General features: G+C 43.8%; 1 protein-coding gene across 24 annotated transcripts in view; it reads right to left on the bottom strand.

Annotated features, from left to right (window-relative positions):
* The window catches only part of PIK3R1 (phosphoinositide-3-kinase regulatory subunit 1), a 959,753-nt gene that overhangs the window by 62,906 nt on the left and 871,261 nt on the right, over positions 1-25,586 (bottom strand). For 17 of the 24 annotated variants that reach the window (XM_079916424.1, XM_079916400.1, XM_079916404.1 and 14 more), the window contains one exon: positions 12,041-12,760. In XM_079916424.1, coding sequence (XP_079772550.1) covers positions 12,041-12,374 — 334 coding nt within the window. In that variant the 5' untranslated portion in view covers positions 12,375-12,760. Of the gene's footprint in view, positions 1-12,040; positions 12,761-16,070; positions 16,139-22,823; positions 23,029-23,738; positions 23,850-25,422; positions 25,552-25,586 lie in introns of those variants that run through there. The other 7 variants (XM_079916403.1, XM_079916421.1, XM_079916422.1 and 4 more) reach the window with 4 other exon arrangements.

The following is a 25,586-nucleotide window of genomic DNA, read 5'->3' as shown; positions in this document are numbered from 1 at the left end:
TCATGCATCTGTTCATTCTCTTTAGATTTTCTTGGGTCTATTGCCTGAGAGTGAGAAAATCTGGTTGTTTAACTCATTTTTTTGCATTATCAGTCTGCTTCACAGGTCACTGGCAAGCCAGGGGATGACTTGCCCTCCTGGCTAACAGACTGTGGCCAGAAATACAGTAGTGTCGCACAGCACGAACATGACCACCCAAGGGCCCTTCCACTGTATCACACTGCTGCTTAAGAATTCTGGGTCAAAAGTCACATGGTTGGAGGTCAAACCCCAACTCCTGCCTGAGCTGTGTGACCATGGGCCATCATCTAATTAAGCTTTAATCTCTTTATCTTTACAACAGGTATAATAATAGTAAGGCCAATGTCATACAGTTCTAATGAAAAGTAACAAGTTAATGTAGCAAAATGTTAGCATAGCATCTGACACAAAACTAGTATTTGTTGAACGCACAAATATAGGTAGGTATAAATTCAACTTTATATTTATGTATGTAGATATATGTTAATACATGTATTTCTGTAAATTTTCATACATAGTAATAGTACTGACATTCCCCACGTCAATAATAATTTTATGCTTTGTTGTCTGTTTTTTGGAATACGCCTTGTATTTCTAGGTATTTGGAAAATATATAACTTACAGTTTTATTCTTCTGGCAATTATTCTTTAAGTTAATCAAAATGAATTCATTTTTAAACTATGCCTTTCTAATTATAAAGCTTAACAATGAAATGGCAATTTTGAAGTTCGCCCTTGTGACATGAGAAGTTGAATATATCTCACTGAGCTCTTGCTTATCAGAGAACGCCTCTCAATTCCTTCCACATGATATATAAGGAAGCAACACATTAAGGTCTTGAGTCACCTTCTTTCTTCCTCAAAACTCTGCATCCACCATCTTTTGGCATTTACTACTACAAAAGACAAGGAAGCCTGAATTCTGCTCCTTGATAGTTAACCAGATATTTTGGAAAGACGTTTAACAGCATTCTTATAATTAAAAAAAAAATTGCCAAAACATATCTAGAGGTGGCCTGTCATTGATTTCATCTAAACAATGTGGACCACGCTTCCAAATCTGCACGAAATGCATGCATGCTTATTTTTATAATGTTTGTTCTTTTTCATTTGATATGACTTATTACTCATTCATCAACACTGAAAATCCCCATGTTATACCTTCTTACTATGCATCTACAATCTTCTCTTTCATTTTCATCTCTTTTCTCTTTCGATTCTGGAAGAGCTCTGAGTTTCTTCTCTACAACATTAATTTTATTTTCAGCTGTGTTAATTCTACTCTCTATTGCCTCTCCTATGGATTTTAATGTGCTATACTGCATTCTTAATTTCTTTACAATTTTTTTTTTTAAATGGTTTCACTCCCATTTCATCCCATCCAGTTCTTTTCAGCTCATAATCATCTACTTTCTGCCCCTCTTTCATTTGGGCCATTGCTGGAGGTCTATTCTTCCTTCAAATCTTTGATACAATCTCTCCTTTCCTTTACAGAGCAATGTTTTTCAGTAGGCTCAGCTATTTTTTTTCCACCTGTTTATTGATCACCATACAGGGAGATATCTGCCTGGACCTGGTGTTTGCTCTGAGCTACTCTTTTTTTTTTTTTTTTTTGCTGTACGCGGGCCTCTCACTGTTATGGCCTCTCCCATTGCGGAGCACAGGCTCCGGACGTGCAGGCTCAGCGGCCATGGCTCACGGGCCCAGCCGCTCCGCGGCATGTGGGATCCTCCCGGACCGGGGCACGAACCCGCGTCGTCTGCATCGGCAGGCGGACTCTCAACCACTGTGCCACCAGGGAAGCCCTGCTCTGAGCTACTCTTGATCCACGTGGGTGCTGGCTTCAGACCAAGAGTTAGGCAGGTTGAGATGAACAGTTCCCAGGCCAATTTCCAATGTGATTTTCATTTCAATACAGTTTTGCTGAAAGCAAACCTTCTCCTACCTTTACTGCCAGGCTTTCTGAGGCTCTGAAGGATGGAGGACTCTAACAATATTGAAAGCCTCAGGAAACACGGGTCTAACTCTACCCCACCTCCAACACTTTACTTTTGTGGAGTAAGATTCTCAAGAGATAACAGTATTAACAATGCCCCTACCCCACCCTCCCAGCTCTGCCTGGTTATTTTCTGAGTTATGACCTTCCACTGAATAAAAAGGCACTGTTGGGGAGATTAGAAAGAGGAAAGGAAGAGCATTCTGGGGACAGCTGCTAGGCTCTTTCTGAATTACAGGCAGAGTTGGGGAGGACATGTCTCTGCCTACCTATTTTTAGGTGGTCAAAACTTATTCTGCCTGTGTTTTTAAACCCAGTTCCATTTGGTTTACAGTAGACACTTCTCCTGCTAGTTCTAGTTTTTATAACTGTTTAGAATATAAGGACTTTTCTCTACCTTCTTAGAGACTCTAGTGAGAAGTGTGTCAGAGCTACCAGGCAAAGACCTTTTTAAATCAGGAAACTTTTAAATAAGTTTCTTTTTTAACTGGGGGGGAAAAAATAAAACAATAAAAGCATCCAAGAATTTTTACGGGCGCTCGTGTCCTTGGAGAGACTCTCTCTGTGCAATGTCACAGTGTCCTTTTAAGTTAAACACCTAGGATTAAATTCACCTGTGCCTTTCACTTGCCCTCATCTACCCTCTTGTCCTTGGAATTCAGGTAACAGAAACATGATGTTTATGTTATAAACTTGGCAGTGACTAACTTTCCTGAGAAATAAAGTTTGACATTCAAAGGAATTTAGTCATTTAGCCAAACTTTAAAAATGGCGTTTACTGCTAATTTTGACAGAACTCAGGTACAAGACTTCAGATTCATGTGAGTCCACTTCAGATTTCTTATACTTAGGGACTTTAAGCAGCTGCTGTCCACATGCCAAAACACATAATTTTTATGCTGGATATCCTCAGCTTTTGGCTTTTAAGAAGCAGGTAATAACCTGCTCAATTTTAACCAAAATGATTTAATTATGAATCAGAAGTAAGAAAATGTGAAGCTCAGGGAAACATGTGAAGCAGACATTTAACTTCTTCAAAAATAACAGAAATGGAAGGAAAATCACTTATCAACGGTACACAACTTTTGGGTATCTGATCAAGGTGTATTTGAGAAAAACTGCACATACACACATACAACCCCAAACTTTGTCTCAGGTTCATGGCCTTATCAGTCTCTTTGTAACTCAACTCTTTCATATATTTAGCAGACGTAAGAAAATGCTATAAGTTGTAGGTAAAACAAGATAATTTGTGTGATGGTACACATGTAACAGCCAATGAAACTTAACAGATAAAACAGACATAATTACAGACCACCCAAAAAGCAGAAAAGAGCCGGTTCCTTCAGTTACTGATAACTTCACAAAGGACTGCTGAACAAGACCCACACGACTGCCTTCTGGAGTGTTCCTGAACCCTCTGAATGCTCCTCCTAGGGAGCCCCCTCCTTTTTAAATATTTACACAATCATTTGAGCTTTAGTTCCTTAATCTGGAAAATGGTTCTAACGCCATATTTGCAGGGTGGCTGTAGGGATCAAATGAAAAATGTCTTTAAAATGCTGAGCAGAATGCTTGGCAAATAGTAAGTCAGCAAATTTTTAGGGACTATTTGGAAAAAGCCATTTTCAATATTTAAATAGACCCATGGGGAAACATGGGACAATGACTCTAATATATACTTTGATATGTTCTAACCAAATTCATTACATCTCGTTCCTTGGTACTTTGTCGATAATCACGATTATTTAGCAATAAAGTCACATCTTGCTCAAATTTCTTTGCACCTGTCTCCTTTGAAAATGGAAAATTTACTTTTTGCTCCCTGAAAAAACATGGTAAGACCTAAGTAAGCAATGTTGTAAAATACTCGGAAATTATAAATTAATAATGATATAAATATTCAACTACGTTTCTATAGTTAAGAACAGGAATAGAAAGATATTTCAAGTGAACTATTTACTGATAAAGGAGCAACATTCTTAAACATTAGAAAATTTTTAAACAGGATAAAAAATAAAGCCAGCAGTGTTTAATGCGGATTCACAATAGATTATCTTATGAACAACCTCAAGTCATTTTGAAAATTGCATTTTCCAAAACCCAGTAGCAAGTTGGAACCAACGCTGACTGTCTCTCGCTGTGACGGTGGTACCTCGTGCAGTATGAAGGCACTATGGCAGTTTTGCTCCTTATGGTAAAATTTGGAATATAACACTGACCACCCAACAGTCCCTCTGGCTTTACAATGAAGACTCACATAATGCCTATGCTAATGTGTTATCTCTTGCGTACATATTTTGACACTGCTATCACATAAATTTGAAGAGGTCTGAATAAACAAATCTTTATAACCTGAATAGGCAAATGTTAAAAGCATCACCTTCTATCTGCCTTGGAAAATTTAACGAAAAACCCACTAGAAAAATCCCTAGGAACTCTGAGCACATATCATGTCAACAAGTGTAGCTATGCCACACAGACACAGTCCAAGGGAGGCATTCCATCAATGTCTTTGAATTCGCTGATAAACTACAATGTGTAAAACGGGAAGAATCTCAAATCAATTTTGATGTCAGCAACTGCTGAGTGCCCACCAACAGAGTTAGAGCATAAATTCTCACACTTGGTGAAACAGATCTTAAAATCATACAGTATGTAGATTTGCAAAAACTTGGTACCAATTTGGTGCTTTCATTAGCAACAATCCTATATCATCCCAAGGACCAACCTCCAATCAGATCTTACAGTGAGGTCATGTGAGTGCATCTGCCCAACCATCTTTGCTTATTTCTCTGAGTTCCTTCATTATTTTCCCTTCTAGCTTCTGGGCTGCACTACTGGGGAAACAGTACTAGTGAGAACTTACACCTGCGTTTTGTTTCTCCAACAATTCTTATGAGTAGGAATGGAGAAACTTTTACTGATCAAGTGTCAGTAAGAGGTTAAAATAAAAATACAGCCAGAATTCAGAAGACATAGCGTCTACTTCTTGTTTTAAAAGTAGAGAACACTGGGATTAGAAGGGTTATGGAATTTACAGAAAGCAAAGCAGAGTGGAATTTCTGATTCAAATAATATACCACAGGGATTTATATTTCACTTATGGCTACATCTTTACCATCTTGGATATCAGATTTGATCATCAAATTACAAATAGTCTTCTACAATACAGTGTATAAACTCACAGTGGGAACGTCAATACGCATCAAATTGTGATAGGACAGGAGAATCTATAAGCATTGCACAAAACAAGCTACCAACTGAGAAGAGATAAATAGATGAATACAAACACCCCCAAGCAAGAAACAGAACAGAGAAGGTATTCCTGAAAATGACAGCCATACTTTAGGTGGCATAAAGCCACTAGGACAAAGTTCTCCATGCAAAATTAAACAGAAAGATCTGCTGCTTGTTTGTTTTGTTTTTAATTGCAAAGTTATATTTCATCAGAACATTTTTTAAATGTACAGTGTATGGAATTATTGTAGCAGAAGCAAAATATCACGGTCTTTTACATCAACTAGTAAGTAGGAATGATGCGTTTATAAAGTATTCTGACAACATTTCATTAAACTTGATATTTTAGGGAAACTGTACCCAAGTAATTAAAATACAGTCAATTTCTAATTCGCTTTGACCTTCTCTATTTAGATTATTTTATTGAAACTGAAAACACTGTTTTGATACTGAATGCTATAAACTCAATCAAGACCTCAAAAATTAAGATATAATCCATCATGCAATTATCCTTCTCATTTCTAGTTAAAATACCAAGTTATTTTCTCCTATTTTAGCCTTCAAACCAATTTTACGTCCTTCCTCATGGAAATTTGTTAGCAACAAAGACACAAATATGCAACAGCCAGCTGTACTGCTAACATCTGCTTTCTTTTACTGAGAAAAACATGGATATGTAAATGGCATCTAATACTTGGTATTCTTATTTGCCAGAGGTACCAGATTCTCCCCTTTTTGGAAGCTACTTAGCATATAAGGTGCCATTTGTTGTTGGATTTCAGAATTTTGAACATTTATTTTCTCAAACTCTGACTTAGTGGAGAAGTGTTTGTTAATCAGAATTTTGCCTGTTTTGGACAAAGATGCATTCACCTACAAACAAGGGAAGACCGACTTCAAAGTTATCAAAGGATCTATTGACAACTAAGCTAAAAATTTAAAAATAGAAACACTTTTAACATACAGAATTCTACTTTCATGACAAAGAAAACTGTATTAGAACATCAACATTACCTTGGTGGCTAGTAAACAAAATAGGATCACTCCACTTACACAGCTCCTGCTCGAATCAGAAGTGTGAGGGCTTTATTTGGTTATACAGACATGGACATTGGACCCTTTACCCATTTTGGAAAAAAGAACACAGAGTGAAATCTCTAGAGCCAGCAGCCTTGATGAAAGCCTCTGAACATATATCTCACTTAAGTAAAAAAATATATATAATTTGCATACTACAGCTGTGATTCTAAATGACACATGCCATGGTAGCCTGGCAGAAAAGCTTTTCCTCAAATAATGTCTTATCTGTAACCCTGAACTTAGCTGTCACCGCAGCTCCAGGAAAGCGAGAATCAAATCCTTCCTGTCTAATGACAGAGAGGAGGAGGGAGGGAGGAGTCCTCTCCTCTCTGGGAGACAAGGGGACCTTCCTGCCCATCCCACCTCTGGGAGCCCTGTTAATTTCTAACATGGCTGGGCCAGCTCGGGGCAGAACCTTTCTGCTAAAAAGCAGCAAAGGCGAGAACACTTTCTCTTCTTCTCAATTTCCTTTTCAAATAACTGTGGATATGGAAATTGTTTATTAGGGTTACTTTCTCCTTCACATTTCTGGGGAAACAAAAGAATTAAATTTAAAATTAACAGGGAAAACGTCTTAAAAATCAAGAATTTAGTAAGAAGAATAGAAACGCTGGTGCTCCTGAGAGGGAGAACTGTTATCATATGTAACTAAATGCCTGAGTGATACAGTCTGTCATAAGAGAACTGGTTAGGCTCATCTGATTTTATCAAAAATGATCACCACATTTGTTTTTTTCAGGCCTGCTCTTTAATCAATTATATTGATGACATCTTTCAGATGTCACTTCCTACTAAAACACGAAGGGCAAACACTTACATGTCGGGAATTTCCTGGCGGTCCAGTGGTTAGGACTCAGCTCTTTCACTGCCGGGGCCCGGGTTCAATCCCTGGTCGGGGAACTAAGACCCTGAAAGCCTTGCTGTGTGGCCAAAAAGAAAAACAAACAAACAAACAAATCCCCAAAGAAACAAACAAAAAACAGGTATATGTTTACATCTGGGTAAAAATCTCTACTGTTCTGATTAATTTTTCTGGTGGGTCAGAAATTAAAGACAGGACTCCAAGGCCCTGATCTTCAAATATCCTGCAACCAGGCCTGCTTGCTTCCCAAAACACAGTGATCAATGAAAAACAGGGAGTCAGCACCAAAGCCAGAGGTCTCACCCCATCACTGGGGGCGGTTAACCACAGTCCTCCCGCTTCACAGCAAAGTCTCACTTAAGCAGGAGAAAAGGTGAGGAAAGTTATGACAAGGCAGCTTCTGAACTAAAACAGAATTCATAAAGGCAGGAATTCGTGAAGCAAAGCAAACTACTTTCACAGGGACTATTTCTGTGAGTAACAGCAGTACGTTCCGACCAGGGGGCTCAGCAAAGGTGTATAATTTGGGATCGGGTCACCAACCTCTGCGACCTCTGTACAGTGTAGTCAATCTATGTGATGTATTACAGCCTTGCTTTCTAGACAGGGGGCGACAACCGTGGAGGGACACTCAAATGCTGAGTGTGAAAAATGGAAAAATCACATGGTTGGGGAGACCATGAAAGCAAACACAAGCTGCAGGCTTTTCTCTTCTTCTGTTTAGAAGGAATTTTGATCAAAGTTTAAAACAGCCCACACCAAATGTGTGCTTTATGTTTTATATGTAGGACCAGCTGGGACCCACTGTCAGAGTCCAGAGTGGGAGCTGGGGGAGGGGTGTGCAGATGGGGGATGGAAGTGGGGATGAACTCAGATTCCTAAGTGATCTCTCAAGCTAGCAGATTTCAACATCCTATACAAACTGATGTGGTCATGGAATCTCACTAGTCTAAATATTCTGGATTAGTGTGACTTTAATCAAAGGCTCTCAAAATACTGTCTCAAGAAATAGTCCCACTGGACAGCTTACTTATGAAAGGAATACAGTTTGATTCTCTTATTCCTAAATCCCCACTTCCATCAACTCATTTCCTTGTGTCAGGGGAAATATGGAAGCACCGCTGAATGCAGAAAGAGCAGGAAGATGGTCTTTCAAGAGCTCCCCTAAGGAGCATGTACCACCCATTGTGCACCCCCATCACACCGTTCACCTGCACCAGACGGGGAAGAGGTTCTCTCCAAAGAAGGTAAAACAGGGCTTTACTGGGCTGTGGGAAAATGAAATGTGATGCTGATATCTGTGATTTTAGCTTCCATGCAAAGAGGAGATAAAAGAGGGGGAGGGACAGCATAAAAACTGTGCCCGAGGACACTTGCTGATCTTGACATGTGCTCTATTAACTTTGCTTAAGTGGCTGACAGAGTACACTCTCAGCTCAACATGCTTTCCCACCCGCAGAACTACCCGTCCTAGGAAATGGGGTAAAAAATAACAGCTTTGGAGACACAGCATGCAATGGTCAAGGCCAGGTCAAGATTCCTCAGATGTGAATGATGTGACTAACAATAAACCGTGATGTTTAAAAACAGAATGGGCTGTTTCAGCCGTGTGCCTGCACGAGACATACCAAGCACGTGGCTCACTTCCAGAGTCACGTGGGATGTGAAACAGCTGGATGATGCGCTTCCACAGCAAGCATCTGTCCACTTGCTAATCACCTACGATGCTGTTCTAGGTAACTGGGATAATGGAGAGACATCCAAGACCCCTGCCCTCACAGGGCTTAACAATCTACCAGAGTGAACAGATAATAAACGAACAATGTGGTAAGTAAATTCTAGAGTAGGTTAGATGATAAATGCTTTGCAAAAGCAGAAGGGCAGATTGTATGTGAAACGAGATGAGCAGAGCCAGCCTCCTTGAGAAGAAAGCTTTAAACAAAGAGTGGAGAGTGGGTCAGCTAAGAGGACGGCTGAGGAAGAGCTGTCCAAGCAAAGGCCCCGAGGAGGTGGGAGAAGAACCGGAAAGGGCATCAGAGGGCACGCCGTCTCTCTCGGGTCCGACTTCATCTCTCATCCCTGCTTTCTAGCACAAGATAGGGGCTCAGTTCTATTTACTGAATGATTTAAACTCCAAGAAATACAAGATTATCCAATATACAAATTCAATCCAAACTAGGCCAGGGCTTCATAAGAAAACTGTATGCAAACTGGATGGGTGGAAGGTACATTCTCCTGAGAGGAGCTGGGGATCAGATCTTCAAATGGGTTTTTGACTCTCTTTTCCCCAAAACGTGAGACATCACAGCCTTCTTTCCAGGAACATGGAAGAAAAGCAAAAAGTGGGTTCTGTCATCAGGGGGAACTCCTCACACAGATGCTACTTGTGGGCAGAATTTAAAGACAACGTTCTTTTAAATACAAAGAGGGAAGCTGGTGAGAGGGGCATAAAGGTAGGTTTATCCCACGCTCATCTCGGGGGCGTGCCCACTGTCCCCATAACACTCCCTCCGCAAAAGAGACCTGCATGTCACCTTCTCAATAAAATACAGTCAAACATGAAAAACAGGCTAAGTAAGGTGAGGGAGTAAAAAGGAAAAAAAGGCGAAAGAATTCAATTACAGTAAGAAGAGAAAAGTACTATCCTTTCTCACCTTCATATAATTTGTCCCTGCAAACACTTTTCAAATAAACACACCCTCAGGCAAAAGAAATTAAAGCCCCACAGGTTCCAACAAATAAGTCTGTCCTTACAACTACTTTCCATATCAATTTGACATGCAACTAGCAGGAGCTGTGGAATCCTCATTTCATAGGAATCATACTTAAATGAAAATGCAAGAGTAACATTTGTAGAAAATCTAATATTTAGTACCTCAACTCCCCACCCAACTCCCCATACTGTCTTTTCAACCTTTCAATTGCTCCTAATTTCTCATTTATATTCAGGCCTGCTCTAATACTTTAATGCCCATTACCGTGGGTCTCTTTCTTAAACTCTGCTAAAATATTTCATGTTACTCTATCTATGTATTAAAAAAAAAAAAAAGAAAAAGCTGTTAAAAATCTCAGTTGTTACCACATTACGTGAGAACGAAAGCGTTATAAAATAGTTTAGATCCTACAAAGAGAAAATCATTTTTAAGGAAAGACTTGCTTTTCCGTATACTATATCCAAATGAAAATATCAAATGCAATTTTTGTTTAGAAGCTATTTTTACAAAATCTTTTGGTCCCTAATCTTGACAAGGTACCCCTTTTAAATGATCTTTTCTGACCTGACTCAGATATTTTTATAAGTCTGTAATCTTTTGTATGCCAGGAGAAATTATATCATTTTTCCTTTTGAATTAGACTACATATTAGGAAGTGTATCTAACGTAAAAAATCAAAAGTCAAATTAAAAATATGTAGTTTGGTAGGAAAAAACAATTATGTATATACCTCCCCTCAGCTAAGTGAAACTATGCAAGAAACACAATGGTTGACAAAATTATATATAATTATATATATATATATAAAATGACAAAATCGTATATATATTACATATATACAAAAAACTTTCAGAGTCAAGTTTTTTTGATTCATCTAGAAAAAAACCTAACTTTTGCTTTTGAACTGTCAAGTAAAACGTATCATTTGAATATTATTTCTAAAGTACAGTATAATGTTTATAAAACAAGTATCCCTTTTGGGTTGGGATGGGAAGAGGAAAGCTCTTCCCTTCAAGTGTCCTTAGTGAGTTCTTCGACATTTATGAAATATTCCCAATTCCATTTACCCTTGCATTCTGCTTCTTCACTCCCGGTACCTCATTCATTTGTGCTAAAATAAGCCAACATTAAAGAAGACACAATAGGAACAGGATCTCTTCCAGAAATACACCGTGATGCCCACAGTCAGTTTTACTTGACACATAACCACCGCAGTTGAGTCCACCCATCTGAAACACATCTTTCCACGCCTTTCTCATTCTCTGGGAAAAAGATTATACAGGGGGAACAATGCTTGAGATTTACCAGTGAAGAAATGAATGATTTGACAAGGCTGTTAACAGCAAAGCGGAGTAAAAGGCTCGTCTCTGTGTGAAACTGAACAGAAGAAATACCTTAAGGAACAGCTGTGCTCAGAGCTGAAGTGGGGACCATCTCCAATGAACAATGAGTGGGCTTTGGATCAAGGTGTGTTCCACTTGAGAAAAATATTCAGTGATTTTTTTTTTTTTTTCTCATGAAGGCCAAGCACACTATTGGCATTAATGCTACGGATGACACTACCCAGGCAGGAAGAGGACTCCCTGTGCGCCTACACTAACTACAGGATAGAGTTTCAGCTTCAGCAAGTATTCCTGGAGAGGAAACCAAGAGGTAGACACTAGGTTACAAAAGCAATGGTTTCTTCTCTGTTGAGTTCTGTGGTCATTTTATTACTCTCTCCATTTTCCATGCAGATCAAATTAATGTTAAATATACGTACATTAGACTTACCCTCTACTTTCCCAAAATGATTATTTAGGTATATAATACCAGTTACAAGAATAAGAATGCAAAAGGTGTTTAATTCCATGGCAACTCTAATAATAGTGTTTTGAGACACTAACTGAAAAGGTCCTCAGATATCACCACCCTAGTTTTATAACAACCCTCCACCCCACAAACACAAATTTCTAGCCATGTAATGATCGACCAAACTTTTATGCACCATACATAAATTCAGGTAAAGTTGCCAAAACAACTTCTGCCCAGACCGTTTCAGCCCAGCTCAACCAACGTGAGACTTTTCCTTTAAAAAAAAAAAAAAAAAAAAAAGCAGTCATGAAGCAATCACTCATCAATACTGACCTTGCTGCTCACTGTCTGCTTCAGTTTTTGAAGAACCTGGTGCAACAGGAAGGGGTCGAGGTGGCCGGGGCTTTGGTGTGGGCGGTGAGATCTTTTTCCTTCCAATGTATTCTACATAAGTTCCCGGAAAGTCCCCCCTCTCCCCAGTGGTCTCGTTATAGCCATTTAACCAGCCGATTTCTTCAGGCCTGGCTTCTTGTCCATCACTGAATCCAAGAGCTACTAAGGACCCTTTATTCACAGTCAGTACGTCCCCCAAGTGCAAGTCAATGTCTTCTTCCCGCTCCTTTTTATAGTCGTACAGCGCCCTGTACTGGTACCCCTCGGCGCTCATGGCTGCCGACCTGCGACCATGCGACAGCTGAGGCTGGCTGCACACTGCAGTCTAACCTGACGTTTCTATGGAAAGTGAATTCAGAGAGTGTGTTAAGATTCCTAATACACGTCCAGCAGGGGATAAAGGATAACTCTCCAAAGGTTTAAGAGGAGAGGTGATTGGCCATCCGGCCGTCCATCTGTCCTCCATCAAGGGTGTGACTGAAGTCAGGGCTCACTTCCTCTGTGGCCGCAGTCTTCCCACCGGCTTCCTTTTCAGCAACTCGTCAACACATTGACTCAGGGCTGACTCTCCCTTCGAGGCCCGATCCTTTCTGACACTCTTGTCACACTGTCCATCTGTCATCTGATTTGACTGTGGCGCACACCACATGCGAGCTGCACCTAGCAAAGGGAAAACAAGACTTATGAATCAACGGCACACTTGGCCATCTGTGTGAATCTGAATTTCGACTTCCATTCAACAAGTACTTAATCAACCTGGCAGACGTACACAGGCCAGTATGCTTTTGCTTGACATGGTATACACAACAAAGATTAGTGAGGCAGGCAGTCCCAGCCTTCTAAGAACACTCGGCAGCGTGGGAGGGATGCTGGAATGTGGCAACATCTCAGAGATAAGACAGGACACAAGGATCTATAACACTAGGTAAATGTCATAAGAGAGCAGAGACTGAATGCTAGGGAGTTCAAACAAGGGAGAGACCACATCTCACTGCAGGCATCTGAAGACAGACGAGAACGTGTGGCATGATCTTAGGTACAGATGTGATGAAGCACTTGTCATATTCTGGGAAGAGCTAGAACAGGCAGACCGGTATGTGTGAAGCCGAAGAGGGAACATCACGTCCGGGTTAGAAAGATAAGCAGGGGTTGTATAACAAACATCACACACACCCGTGTCGAGTTTATGAGTGATGCAATCTACACTGGGGAGCTGGGAAAAGGCTTGGAGAGAGGGGAACAACAAGACCAGAGCAGCACTTGAAGAACCTCAGTCTAATCCTGGTGCGTGGAAGGGACTGGCGTAGGGACAGAAGAGGAGAGCCATGAAAGGTGTTTTGCAGCCATCTGGGCAAGTGGCCATGAAGGCATGAACCAAAGTGGCAGCAGAAGGTACGGAAAGGGGAGGACTGAAGTAAGGGAGAAAGAAGCATGTGTGGTACGTGGCAATGCTGAAAAATGGATCAAGAAAGAGAGAAGCACACGGTACTGGGTACTGGATCCTGGTTGGGGAAACGGACAGACTGCAGCATATGAGAAACAGGATGGCAGAGAAGCCAAGAGGAAGGGGCTCTTCCCAGGCTGGAGGGCTGAGCCAAGGTTCAAGGTACTAGCTGACTGCTGGACCTTAAAGAGGATCCACTCTGCCAGCTATTTTAGAGTTCATTTCTGCATGACATGAGATAATCAGAGAGATACACTGACCTGTATGTCTGTTTAGCAACATATTAGTATTTTTAAGCCAAAGAAATAAAGACACAAAACTTAGTACATAATAGCAGAGCATAGGTCATTTTGTTGGTACCTTCCTAGCAAAAAAGTAAAATAGAAAGTATAAATTGTACAGAAAATACAAGCACAAAATAAAAAGGAAAAACAAAATAAAAAGGAAAAACTTCTCTCTCTCGCACTTTCTCTTTTATCCCAACATTGATTACTGTTTTAATTTTACGTTGATTCCTTTCTTAAAAAGCAATGAAAATGATATATATTTTTTTAAAAAAGAAGAAGAAAAAGAAAGAAGCAAAAGGTGCCTGATCCTGAGTTCACAAGAAGAATGGAGCTACCAATATCAGGCAAAGGGAAGCCAGGAGGCCTGATGGGCTAACGGTGATGCTGGGCACCCAAATGCAAGCGTGGATCGTGGAAAACCTGGTCTGTGATTCAGGAGAGGAAACACACCTGAGGCTTGGTAATCAGCCGCATATAAGGCAAGGCCAAGCTCAATGGAATGAAGGAACTCAGAGGGAAAATATTAAAAGTAAAAAAAAAAAAAAAAAAAGATCCAAGGACCCAACATCAAGGTTCAATGAATGCCACTGAGGAGGGAAAGTCAAGGTCTGAAGACAATGCAATGTCCTGGAAACAAGGGGTAAGAGGGTTCAGGTAGGAAAAGGTGATCTCTAAGACTAAATCCTGCAGGGGCCTCTGGAAGTGGGAAACAGGCAGGGCTAGGTCATCTGGGGCTTTTGTCCATAGTGGAATCATCACGGACTTGAGAAAGCCCACTCTAGTCTAATAGTATTGAGAAGAGTAACCAGAGTTTAAGGAGTTAAGGAATAAAAAGAAAGTAGAGATGGCTGCAGATCACACTATGAAGATAAGCTCAGTGGAGGGGGAAACGGAAATGCAAGTTTTTTTTTTTCTTAAACTAGTAGAGGCAGAGGGCTTAGAGAGTCAGAGGCTCTTTAAGTTAGAGAGGCAGTAAGGCAGCTTGGATAGCTGCTAGAACAGTAGAGAACAATGTGCACACGGACACACTACGTGCTCCGTTCATTTCTCCACGTTATCTTTGTTAGAAAGAGGAAAAGCAAACTCAGCCAGCTTTCAGTTAAGCTGGCTGAACAATAAAGCAATAAAAACAATAGCCTCACAATTTCGGTACGCTGTGTCAAAGAGAGCTTTTATAAGTTTTCAAGAATGGAGCCCTTTAGAAGTTTATTATTATAGGCACTCTGCGGTGTAGGCATCTTAAGAAGCAAATCTAATCACAGATTAATTGTTATGCTGGCATTCAGAAGTGTAAAGTATTCAACTTTACATGGCTAAAGCCTCTTAGCTGTAATACAATAACGCTCTTAGGAGAGTTACATATTAAAAGAAGGAAAAACAAACACTGGAGATCTTTGTGTAGCAAGAATATTAATTTGCAGTAGTATTCTACTTCGTATTTCAGTTGGCAGAGAAAAAAAATTAAAGCAGCCAGCAGAGCATATGAGAAAAATAAACTATGTTATGTTTGAAGACAGCCTCTCCTTTTGCTAGATCCAGAATCAAATTAAATATTCGCTGCATAAATTCACAAGAAAATGTAGAACTAGCAAATCCCATTTTTAGTACTAATGTACTCTTACAAATGAGACACAGAACATGAAAATTTACATATCCCTAAATGCCTGGAAACCAGGCAATATGCCTGAGAATAATTTAATTCCTCCAAATCTGCCTTGAAATTTTTGTTAGCTTTTCCTGGCAATGTATGTTTTTTTGAAAAAAAAAAAAAATCCTCAACTAGTAAGCTGGGTAGATCTTTCCGCCAGCTGCTGCCTATGTCTTCCTCTATTTCAACAGCCCAGGAGGCCAGTTTGGTGAGATTCTTAACAGAATGGGGAGTATAATAATTCCCCTCTCCCTCCTACTCTGTCCACCTCAATTCCTCCTCTCCCCGCTACACGGCTCTCAGCAATCGCCAAGCCCTGCTCACGGCGCACCTATGTAGGTAGCTATGCATGTCCCTCACCAGGGGACACTGCAGTAAGAAAAGATCCAGGTCTGCTCAAGGTTTTACAAACCTAAAAACTGTGTTTACATTGGCCTGAGGCTAAATCCCTGCAAGGAGATAAAGAACCCTGAGGAACCCAAAGACTTCAGTAAGACCAGACTTTAGAGTAACAATTCCCGCCATAGATGCCAGAGATCTACCTGTCTCTACAAAGTCCCCCTCCCCCACCGTTTGTAAGAACCGCCTTACTTTCTGTGCAGAAGAATCCTATGCAGAACTCTGGGCCCTCAACTGACCAAGAGAAGCCCAGATCTTCTATGACTCTTGGACCATAGGCAGCACACACCACTCATCTTCAGGGACTCCACCGTCAAGGCCAGGAAGACCAATCCAAACAGTCCAAGGTCATCCATGATGCAGTGCCAATTAAGAGGGAGCGCTGGGCTTCCCTGGTGGCACAGTGGTTGAGAGTCCACCTGCCGATGCAGGGGACACGGGTTCGTGCCCCGGTCCGGGAGGATCCCACATGCCGTGGAGCGGCTGGGCCCGTGAGCCATGGCCGCTGAGCCTGCGCGTCCGGAGGCTGTGCTCCGCAACGGGAGAGGCCACAGCAGTGAGAGGCCCGTGTACCGCAAAAAAAAAAAAAAAGAGGGAGCACTGACTAGCCATGGGGTGGTGAGTGGAGCGCATCCCATGGGGAGGTGCAGAGAGGCCTTGGCTAGAGGGGGGCGGCCCTCCCCTGCTACACAGTGTACACTTTCTCCTGACGGCCATGCCCATTTTAATGGCTGCCACTGTCGTCGTCACTAAATACTGGAAGCTATAGGTGTATTAACCCATTCAATCATCACCATCGAATATTCAGTGGGAGCTATAGGTGTATTAACATGTTCAATACTCAAGGTAACCATGAGATGGGTACTATCAACATTCTCACTTTACATAGGAGGAAAACGAGGTGCGGAGAGTTTAGTGTCTTGGCTGTGATATCTTGGCCATGATAACACTCACCAAGGGCGAGGTGTAACTAGAGTTCAAATCCAGGCAGGCTGGCTCCAGAGCCACCACTTTTAACACCTTAAAACCTACTGCCCAGGGCTTCCCTGGTGGCGTAGTGGTTGGGAGTCTGCCTGCCGTTGCAGGGGACGCGGGTTCGTGCCCCGGTCCGGGAGGATCCCACGTGCCGCAGAGCGGCTGGGCCCGTGAGCCACGGCCGCTGAGCCTGCGCGTCCGGAGCCTGAGCTCCGCAATGGGAGAGGCCACAGCAGTGAGAGGCCCGCGTACCGCAAAAACAACAACAACAACAAAAACCTACTGCCCAAACTCAGCTAGCTTGCTCGGATGCCCCAGGACGGCCCAGATATATACATGGGGTCAATGGTGCGGATTCCTCGCTTGCACGCTCTGACCTCTCAGGTTTATCTTGAAGGTCTGCTTGTTGCTCTCTGTGACGGTGGCCTTACCGATAGTGTTTGTGACTCTTTCACAAAAACACCTGCACAAAAAGAAGCATTATAACTCAGCAGGAGTGCCCTCAGTCTGAGACTCAGCAACTTGGACCACACAGATTTTCTTCCAAAGAGACTTCATTAAGATGCATCCTTGCCAAAGAAGTCCATGAACTAGTGAATCAAAGTACTGGGCACATCACTTCTGGAAGGCTGCCCTCTTCTGGAATCCTGCCCATTTCTGCTCTACAAGCTTCAGCTTCTGTCACCTACATGCTTCTTGGCATCTATGCCCCCCGCTGCTACCCCAGGCCCCTCACTGCACAATTTCTAACAGCTCAGCTCCTCCTTGGGGGGGGTATGTGACGCATCGTCCACAGTCACCAGGGCTATCACATTTAGAGGACTGGTAAGTTCTCTTTTCTCTCACCCTCAAATTTCTCTCTCACCCACAGAGCAGAAGACTCAGCAGACTGGGGCACTGGTAGTGCCTAGATCACTGTCCTGTGATCAGTGTGGAGCTGAAACTATATGGTGCCCAGATCCACAAGCTTACCCCTCCAACCTCTTTGGCTACATACACCTGTTCATTGAAATGTTTCCAGCCAGCTTCAACAGAATTATTTCCCCAGTTAAGATTTTTATATGTGGATAATCTAATGTTTTCAAATAACCAAGGCAGTTTTATGACATGTGCTCCAAGACAGTGCATAACCTAAGTTACTGTAACAAAAGGTATAAAGGAGTCCTAGGAACAAATAACAAATTAACTTACTCATACAGAACATCATATGCAGCAGTTCAAAAGGTCCTTCACGGGAAAAATGTTGCTCCTGTTTTTCAAGCCTTTTACAGACTGCCTGCAATACCATTACTCGGAAGACAGATTTTTCTCTCTCTGCTAAAACACCAACCAATTCTCATTCTGTTCCTCAGAATAAAGTTGTTTCTGATGCCCGACAAGGAGCAATCCATGACTTTTTAATGTACAACTGCTTGAAAGTAAATTTTCAATTTAAACCCTCTAACCCGCAGGCATTTGGGCAAAGAACCAAACAAAATTCTTTGAAAAGTCCTCTGACTTTGTTGACTTACTCATTCCCCTTTCACAAAGGACGGGGATTTAGCAAACTTGGTGGGGAGGCAGGAATAAAGGATATTTTCAAATCACTTTAAATAAATCAAGAATATAGCCTGATCGTGTGATTCTATCCTGCCCTGAAATCAGCACTTCGGCCCTGGGTCCCAGCACAGAATGGACTTTCAATCCAGCTGCAAAACTACAGAGAGGTTCCTGGGGCCCCAGACCTATCATTCACCTCTCCATCTTCAGTGTGGTAGCTCTGAGTAGGGCAAGCTCCCTAACTAAATCCACACAGCCTTTTTAAAAAACAAAAGGCACAATTCATTATTTAAAACTCTTTTTACCTTTCAAAGAGTGTCCTGGAAATCATGAAAATCAAACTGAACAGTTAAAATTTCCTACTAACAAAATGAATTTCAAGCTAAAATGATGAGCTCAGGGCAACATTTTATGGCATGTAAATTTTACCTCAATTAAAACAAAATAAAATGATGGGCTCGGAGGAAGCCCCAAGCCACAGTCCTCAAGTATCTCCATTCATTTTTCAAACCAACCAGAATGTGTCCCAGGCTGCCGCGCTCAGGGCTGGGTCTGCACTGTGGGGGGAAGCAAGGCACCTAGGGCACAACTCCTGCCCGCCAGCCCTCTGGGGGTTGGGGGTATGGGGGTGGGGGGACAGGACAAGCCCCGGTCAAACAACAAGGACACAGGGCTCTGCAGAAAGCAAAGTGATGGGATAGCGGAGCACTGCCGAGCGACAGAGACACAGGTCCAGCTGGAGGCAGTTCTCAGGCTCAGTGGTCACCACAGGGAGGCTGTGGCTTCCAGAGCCTGAGAAACATATCCCATCACCCAGAAAAGGCCATGCGATGGACCACTCTAGCTCTCTGCGTCATCCCGGGGAAGAAGCCCTGAGGAGATGGCCATGGAATGGGAGGACTACAGCAGACAATCTAGGGTCCCCCCTCTTGTGAAAATACAATGCTACTGTGTAAAATCCTGAGCAAGAAGGCGAGTACAAGCACTGGGTTTCACCCTCAAAGATGCTTGTCCCCATTGGTGCCTAAATTTTTAAACTTGGGCAAGTTACTTAAACCTCTCCGTGCCCCTATTTATTATGAAGAGTAAAGGAAATTATTTATACAAAGACTGCACTCCATGCTTGATAATTAGAGCTTGCTTAACACCAACACAGTGCTTCTTAGGGGCCAGGCACGCTTCTTCCGGTTTTGCATATGTCAATTCATTTAATTACAACCATCGTGGGTATGATTACCATCTCCATTTTACAGATGGGAAAGTAAGCACAGAGAAGTAAAATAATTTGCTTTAAGTCACATGGCTAGTAAACCACAGCTATAGTACTAGTATTGTTACTACTGTCATTACTATTAATATTGATTGCCACTTCCTACCACTTATACAATTCATTTTAAAACCGGAACATCTGCCAAGAATTTTCTTTGGCCCTGCCTCTAAATGCTGCAGAGTCTACTGAAAGAATCCTCAAGCTAGCCAAAATCAACCTCTCCACTGTTTCTTTAACTTCTTTTCAGAGTAAATAGATAGACAGATAAGGGCTGCTTGTGGACTTTGCCCATCTAGTCCTGAGGCAGAGGGTGGCTCTATAGAGGTCAGGGCAAAGGAGACCTGGGAGGGGCCAGGGCTGTGTGAGAGGGTGGTATGAGGCAGGGGGTGGAGTTAGGGGACAACACTCCTCTCCAGCAGGGTTTGGTGGCTGCTCCCTAGCTGCCCTCAAAGAGGAAAGGTGACAGCACTCGTGCGGTTCTCCAGGGACTGAAGGCAGCAGCATCCTCCTGTTACAGCCCTGGATCCTGGGGCTGAGCGCCGGGGCTAGACCACTGGGGGTCCAGCCAAAAAGGAGAGGGGCAAAGCAGTCCAGCCCGGCCCAGGCACCTTGCTTTCTTCACTCTCTCCACCCACTGCTGGAGTCTCCTCACTTTTGCTAGACTCCTGTGATCGCGGCACTCGCAGTACTCTCTGGGTGATCCTTAACATGAAAACTATTTTGATTACAGGTGCCTGGGGGTACCTATTGGATTCATTTTAAGGAAAACAATGTTGGGAGGATACAATCTCCAAAGATGTTTTTATAGTAGATTTTTTTTTTTTAAAGCAAAAGGTACACTACACTCATTCTATCCTTTCAAATAAATAAACAGACAAAACCCCTAATATCACCCAAACAGACAAGTTTAGGAGTAATTACATAGTCTATTTTCAGCTGCTTTGGCATAACGTACATGAAATGGCCTTTAATTGCCACTCTCTTAAGCAAGTAACTCCAATAAGAGGGTTGGCAGAACCATGGCAGGTAATCACATTAGGGTGTAGGTGGAGGAGACGGGGAAAAAAACAATAAATAGGATGAATATTTTTAAAATCAATTACAACATAAGTTTTTTATTAAAAGCTGTTATATAATTGATATTATGCCTTCTAAGGTAAAAACGAAGTGATAATCTCTTCCTTCCATTGATAAGTAACTTCTTGTTTTCTGAGGGCTTCAGTAAGATGCTCCATTCTCTTGCCTTCACTGGCAAATCCCTGTATCCTCCAAAAGACAGAAGAGCTGTGGGGAGCCCACCTAAATGTATAATATACTGAAAAAGGCACTTCCCTTTTTCTTCTGCATTGTGTATACCCCAGTTGTGGGAGAATTAAAAGCAAAACACCAAATGCAAACATGATCTCAGCTTTCTATATTCTACCTGACCATGAAATCATTTTATTTTCAATGTGCTCACTGACCATCTCTTTATTCATTAAAACTCATTTTGCATATGACAAAATGCAAACACAATGAGAGCTGAACTAGAATTGTTTCTGTTTTAATGAGTGTGTGGACAACCTTTCAGAGTGGATGCCTTTTTAGAATACTCCCTTGAACTACCTAAGAAAAAAAAAGGAGATTCTGACGAACATATTAGCCTAAGAATTACGGGGCATTCATGGAAAATTTTAATTAAATATATGGGCAACACTCTTCATAACACAAAATTTGAGTAAGTGGAGCAGGCTTGCACTGAAGATACCAAAACCCTTCAAAAACCAGCTTAGACGCACTTAACATTTCCAGCAAATAAATGCGTACTACCATCATCACTGTCAGTAACCAAGATACGTATCACCTATGACTTATTGTACCACTTCTGTTTCCCAAAACCAACTTAATGTTGCGGGGATTTACTGTTCTTAATGAAGTGAAATTTAAAGAAACAGCTATGGAAAGACAATATAATTAATCAATGAGAAGTGAAATGCTTTTTCACACTGGCTATCAGCATCACAGAGGTGAAAAGACACAGTGATACCGTCATTTTATAAAAACAGATAAAACAGCAGATAGTAGTGTGTACAATGCAAATTATCTGCTATGCAACTGACAAGAACAGGTCCCAAATCAAGATGAAAGTTATAAAGCAAATGCACATCACACTTTGAAAGCCAGTATCAGATATATAAAACTTTCTTCCAACCACAACAATCTATACACTTCTATGGAAAAAGTACAACTCTCTAGTTGCAATTGTCATATAAAAGCTCAAGAGGCCAGCAGTGACATAACCCAACACTTCTGCAAGGCAGGGAGCCTCCTCCACCAGCCTTTCCAGTTTAAGCCTGATTCTGAACCAAACACACCTTCCCAAACTGAAGAGGGATCCCCCCCAAAATCACTCAGGGTATTTTCTTTGTCATGACCAAAACATTCCCAAAGTTTAAGAACTTTTGTTTCTAAGAAGACTATCATCTATGCTTTTTGAAAGCTGTTTATTTCAAGGCAGTGTAATCTATCAAAAAATTATGGCTATGAGGGTGCTTTTTTTCTCTTCCAACGATAAAAGATGTTTGCGGCCTTCTGTGCAGAAGTCATCAAATTCCTGATGATCTGCCCCATTACTGATAGCCTGTCTCAGAAATAAACTTGTCTTCCTACTCTGACCTTTTCTAGCTAATACCTAACCATCTTTAAAGCTGCCAAACGCAAGACAAGATAATGAAATATTAAAAAACAAACAAACAAAAACCATTCCACACAACCCCTGGGTCACTTACTTTGTGAATGTCCCGCCTAACAACTAAAACTCCAGCCCCATCACACTGAAATGACAATCTTATGCTGCATTCAAAACCCGGAACTGCTTTATCCATTCGTACTTCGCACTGACAAAGAGGAAAAGAACTGAAAAAAAAAAAAAGCCCCCCAAACCCCTATCACTTCTAAAGTCACAAAACCCCCAAACAGAGTAACTCATACTCAGATACCAACAGTGCTGCAGCTCCAACCAGGGATTAACGGTGTAAGTGAGACCTTTCTGATCTTAATTGCGCCCAGAGAAGCAGAAGAATTTCCCCAAATCCAGTCCACACACATTCTGCATTCAACATGTAACAGCCATTCCGCTCACACCCTTACATTTCATGATCGAATTCTGGTTACCAAAGTACATTTCTGCACTGGAGCGGTTGGCCTGAGCTTTCCTGTTCTCTTTGTCTTGTGATCTGCGGGGCAGTTTCTGTCCTTGGGAAGTGAGTGTGAGAACTGTGGATTCCAGACAATTCCCCACGATCTTTCAGCTCGGGTTTGCACGCTCTCTCGCTCTCTCTAGCCGGCTCCATATTGCTGGGCCGGTCCCTCCAGCCTCGCCCCGCGTTACAAAAAACCTGGATTTCCGGGCTGTTCCAAGACCCCATTAAGTCTGCCTCCAACAACCTGCCCAGGCCCGGTCGGCACCACACGCCGAGTTAGGGTCCCAGCGACCGGCCGCCCCGAGGCGCACTTCCTCCACCCCGGAAGAGGAGGGAGGCGAACTTCGGAGGGCGGGGGCTGGGGGCTAGCTCCGGGGACCCCCGCCGCCCCGCTCGCCCCGGGGAAGGGCCCGGGCAGCAACGCGGGTGCAGCCGGAGGGCGCGGTAGAAGGCATAGCTCCTTCCCGCTAACGCAAAGGCAGCGATCAGGGCGCTCTCCTCTGCTGAAAGGCGCCGGAAAACTGCAGCAAGGCGACAGTGGGGACCCACAGAAGCGTGAGGTGACGGAGGGGTGGCGGAAGCCCGACTTCGCCTGCAACTCCAGGGACGAATGCGCCCGGCGGCACGCACAACCCGCTCGGAAGAGGACTAGGGAAACGGGAGCCGCGAGGTGGCCGGGAGCACGCAGGACGCTGGCCGCGAGTAGGGCCCGCGGTTGCACGGCGGGCGGGAGATGCCGGCGGCAGGGAGGACGGCGGCCGGCTCGCTTCCCCCGGCTCGGCTCTGCAGAAGAAGAAGCGGCTGCTGGTGACAGGAAGAGAGCGGCGGTAGCCGCGCGCGCACGCACCGCCTCCCCCTCCCGAGCACACACCCGGACTCGCTGCGGCCGCCTACCTCCCCCGCCGGCCGGCTTCCTTCCTCTGCGGGGCCCAGGCTGCAGCGGCAGCCTCTTGCGCGCACGGCTCCGATGCGCCCCTGACCAGGCTCCGACCCGCCAGCCGTTCCCGACCCAAGCTCGCCGTCTCCCGACCCGCTCCCCGCCGCCCCGGCCGCGGCCGCCGCTTCCTCCAACTCCGCTCCAGCTGCTCGCGACTCCTTTCCGTGCGCCGGCAGCTCCAGCGCCCGGCGGCCGGCCCCGCCCCTCCCGCCCCGCCCCCGAGCCCGCGCCAACCGGCGCCCGCGTCTCCGCCCCTCTCCGCTGGCCCCGCGCCCTCCGCCGCCGCCGTTCACTTTGCGGGCCCCCGAGCCCGGCGGCCAGCCGGGTGGAGCTCCGGCCCTGCGAACCTTTCCTGCTGCCGGGCTCGCCTTCCGCCCCCAGCCGCGGGGATGCCCTGGGCTGCCGGGCCGAGCGCTCTGGCTTTGCGCCCTCCGGGCCGGCCAGGCTACTGCCTGCCTGCGGCCGAGCCGGCTGCCGGGCGTCTTCGAGACCAGAGGCGGCGTGTCTGGGGAAGATCGAGGACAAATTCAGACTTAGAAGCTGCGTCTCTAAACGCAGTGTCTTGAAACAAACCCCAGCCTCTTTCGAGCCCCCAGCGCGCCAGCGGAGTGGCCGGGACGGGGAGGACTCGGATTCCAGGCTCGCCAAAGCCGGGAGGCCCTGCAATTCATGGCCTCGCCAGCGCGGCCGCGGGAGTGGGCGGAAAATCCTCGCCACCCCGCGTAGCGCCTGGGGGTGAAGGAGGGGTGAAAGGGTGAAGCGGAGGGACGAGCGCCCGCAGCCTGCCTAGAACTCCAGGAGCCTGGCTGGCACTGCCGCCACCGGGAGCCGGCCCGGCCCGCCAGCAGGGCAGAGTTTTATGAGGAGGGCGCACGCTGGCTGATCCCTCGCAGTCCTGAGATGACAGAGCAAATGTAGGTCGCTCAGGCAGACCGTGGCCCCTTGGTTGCTCATGGGGTCGGTGGAGGAAACTCATGTGACTTGTACGGTTCCTTAAATTTGTTAATTTTCAAATGCACACTCTTCAGCTAGTCGTCATTATTTTAGTTGCTCAAGAAAAATCTGACGTTGATTCGAACCTTCCTCTGACAGTAGGATGGGATGCCAGCACCCTCTGTTCCTCTTTCGCCCGTGAAAACATGTTGAGTCCGCTTTTTAAAAAGCTCTTCCCAGATTCCTCTTCTGTGGTTTTGAGACCTGCACCCGCCCAGCCTACTTGCCCTAGAGCCCTTTTCCCAATTTCCTTGCAAGAATATTACTTTTTTTTTTTTTAAACCAAGCACTTAGACTTTTGTCAAACTTTGAATTTGGTGCTTTATTCCTCTGGGCGTTGGAAGTAAAGAATATCCTGAAATTTATTGACTGTCCTAAGGAAATATAATCATTCTTAAAGGTGACTCACATTCTAACGGACAAGTTAGTTCTACTTTAGAGTCTTCAGGCCCTTGCATTTTTGTTATTACAGCATATTTCTTGAAGTGGAGATACAAAAGCAGACAGATACTTGTCTTGTTTAAGAATCCACTTCATCTAAAAGTAAATATGAAGTTTACTAAGCTACATGGTTCCCACCCATCCTGTGAAATGAAGGACCTCATATATTGTTTGCCTGAGCTTTATAAATGAAATGAGGTGTCTCACCCTGTGAGATAGTTACTTTGATCCGGTCCAATAAGCTGAGATGTAACTGCTGTGACGTTTGCTGTATTTCCTTTAGGCTTGCGTCTGAAGAAACCTCACCAGCTGTCTCCTTTTATACACGATGAATTCCTGGAAAGACATTTATATACTGCTATAATGGGGTT

The sequence above is a fragment of the Stenella coeruleoalba genome (assembly GCF_951394435.1).
Source record: "Stenella coeruleoalba genome assembly, chromosome: 3".
Lineage (NCBI taxonomy): Eukaryota > Metazoa > Chordata > Mammalia > Artiodactyla > Delphinidae > Stenella > Stenella coeruleoalba.
Note: the sequence above shows the minus strand (reverse complement) of the source record. Positions and strands in the feature narration are given on the sequence as shown.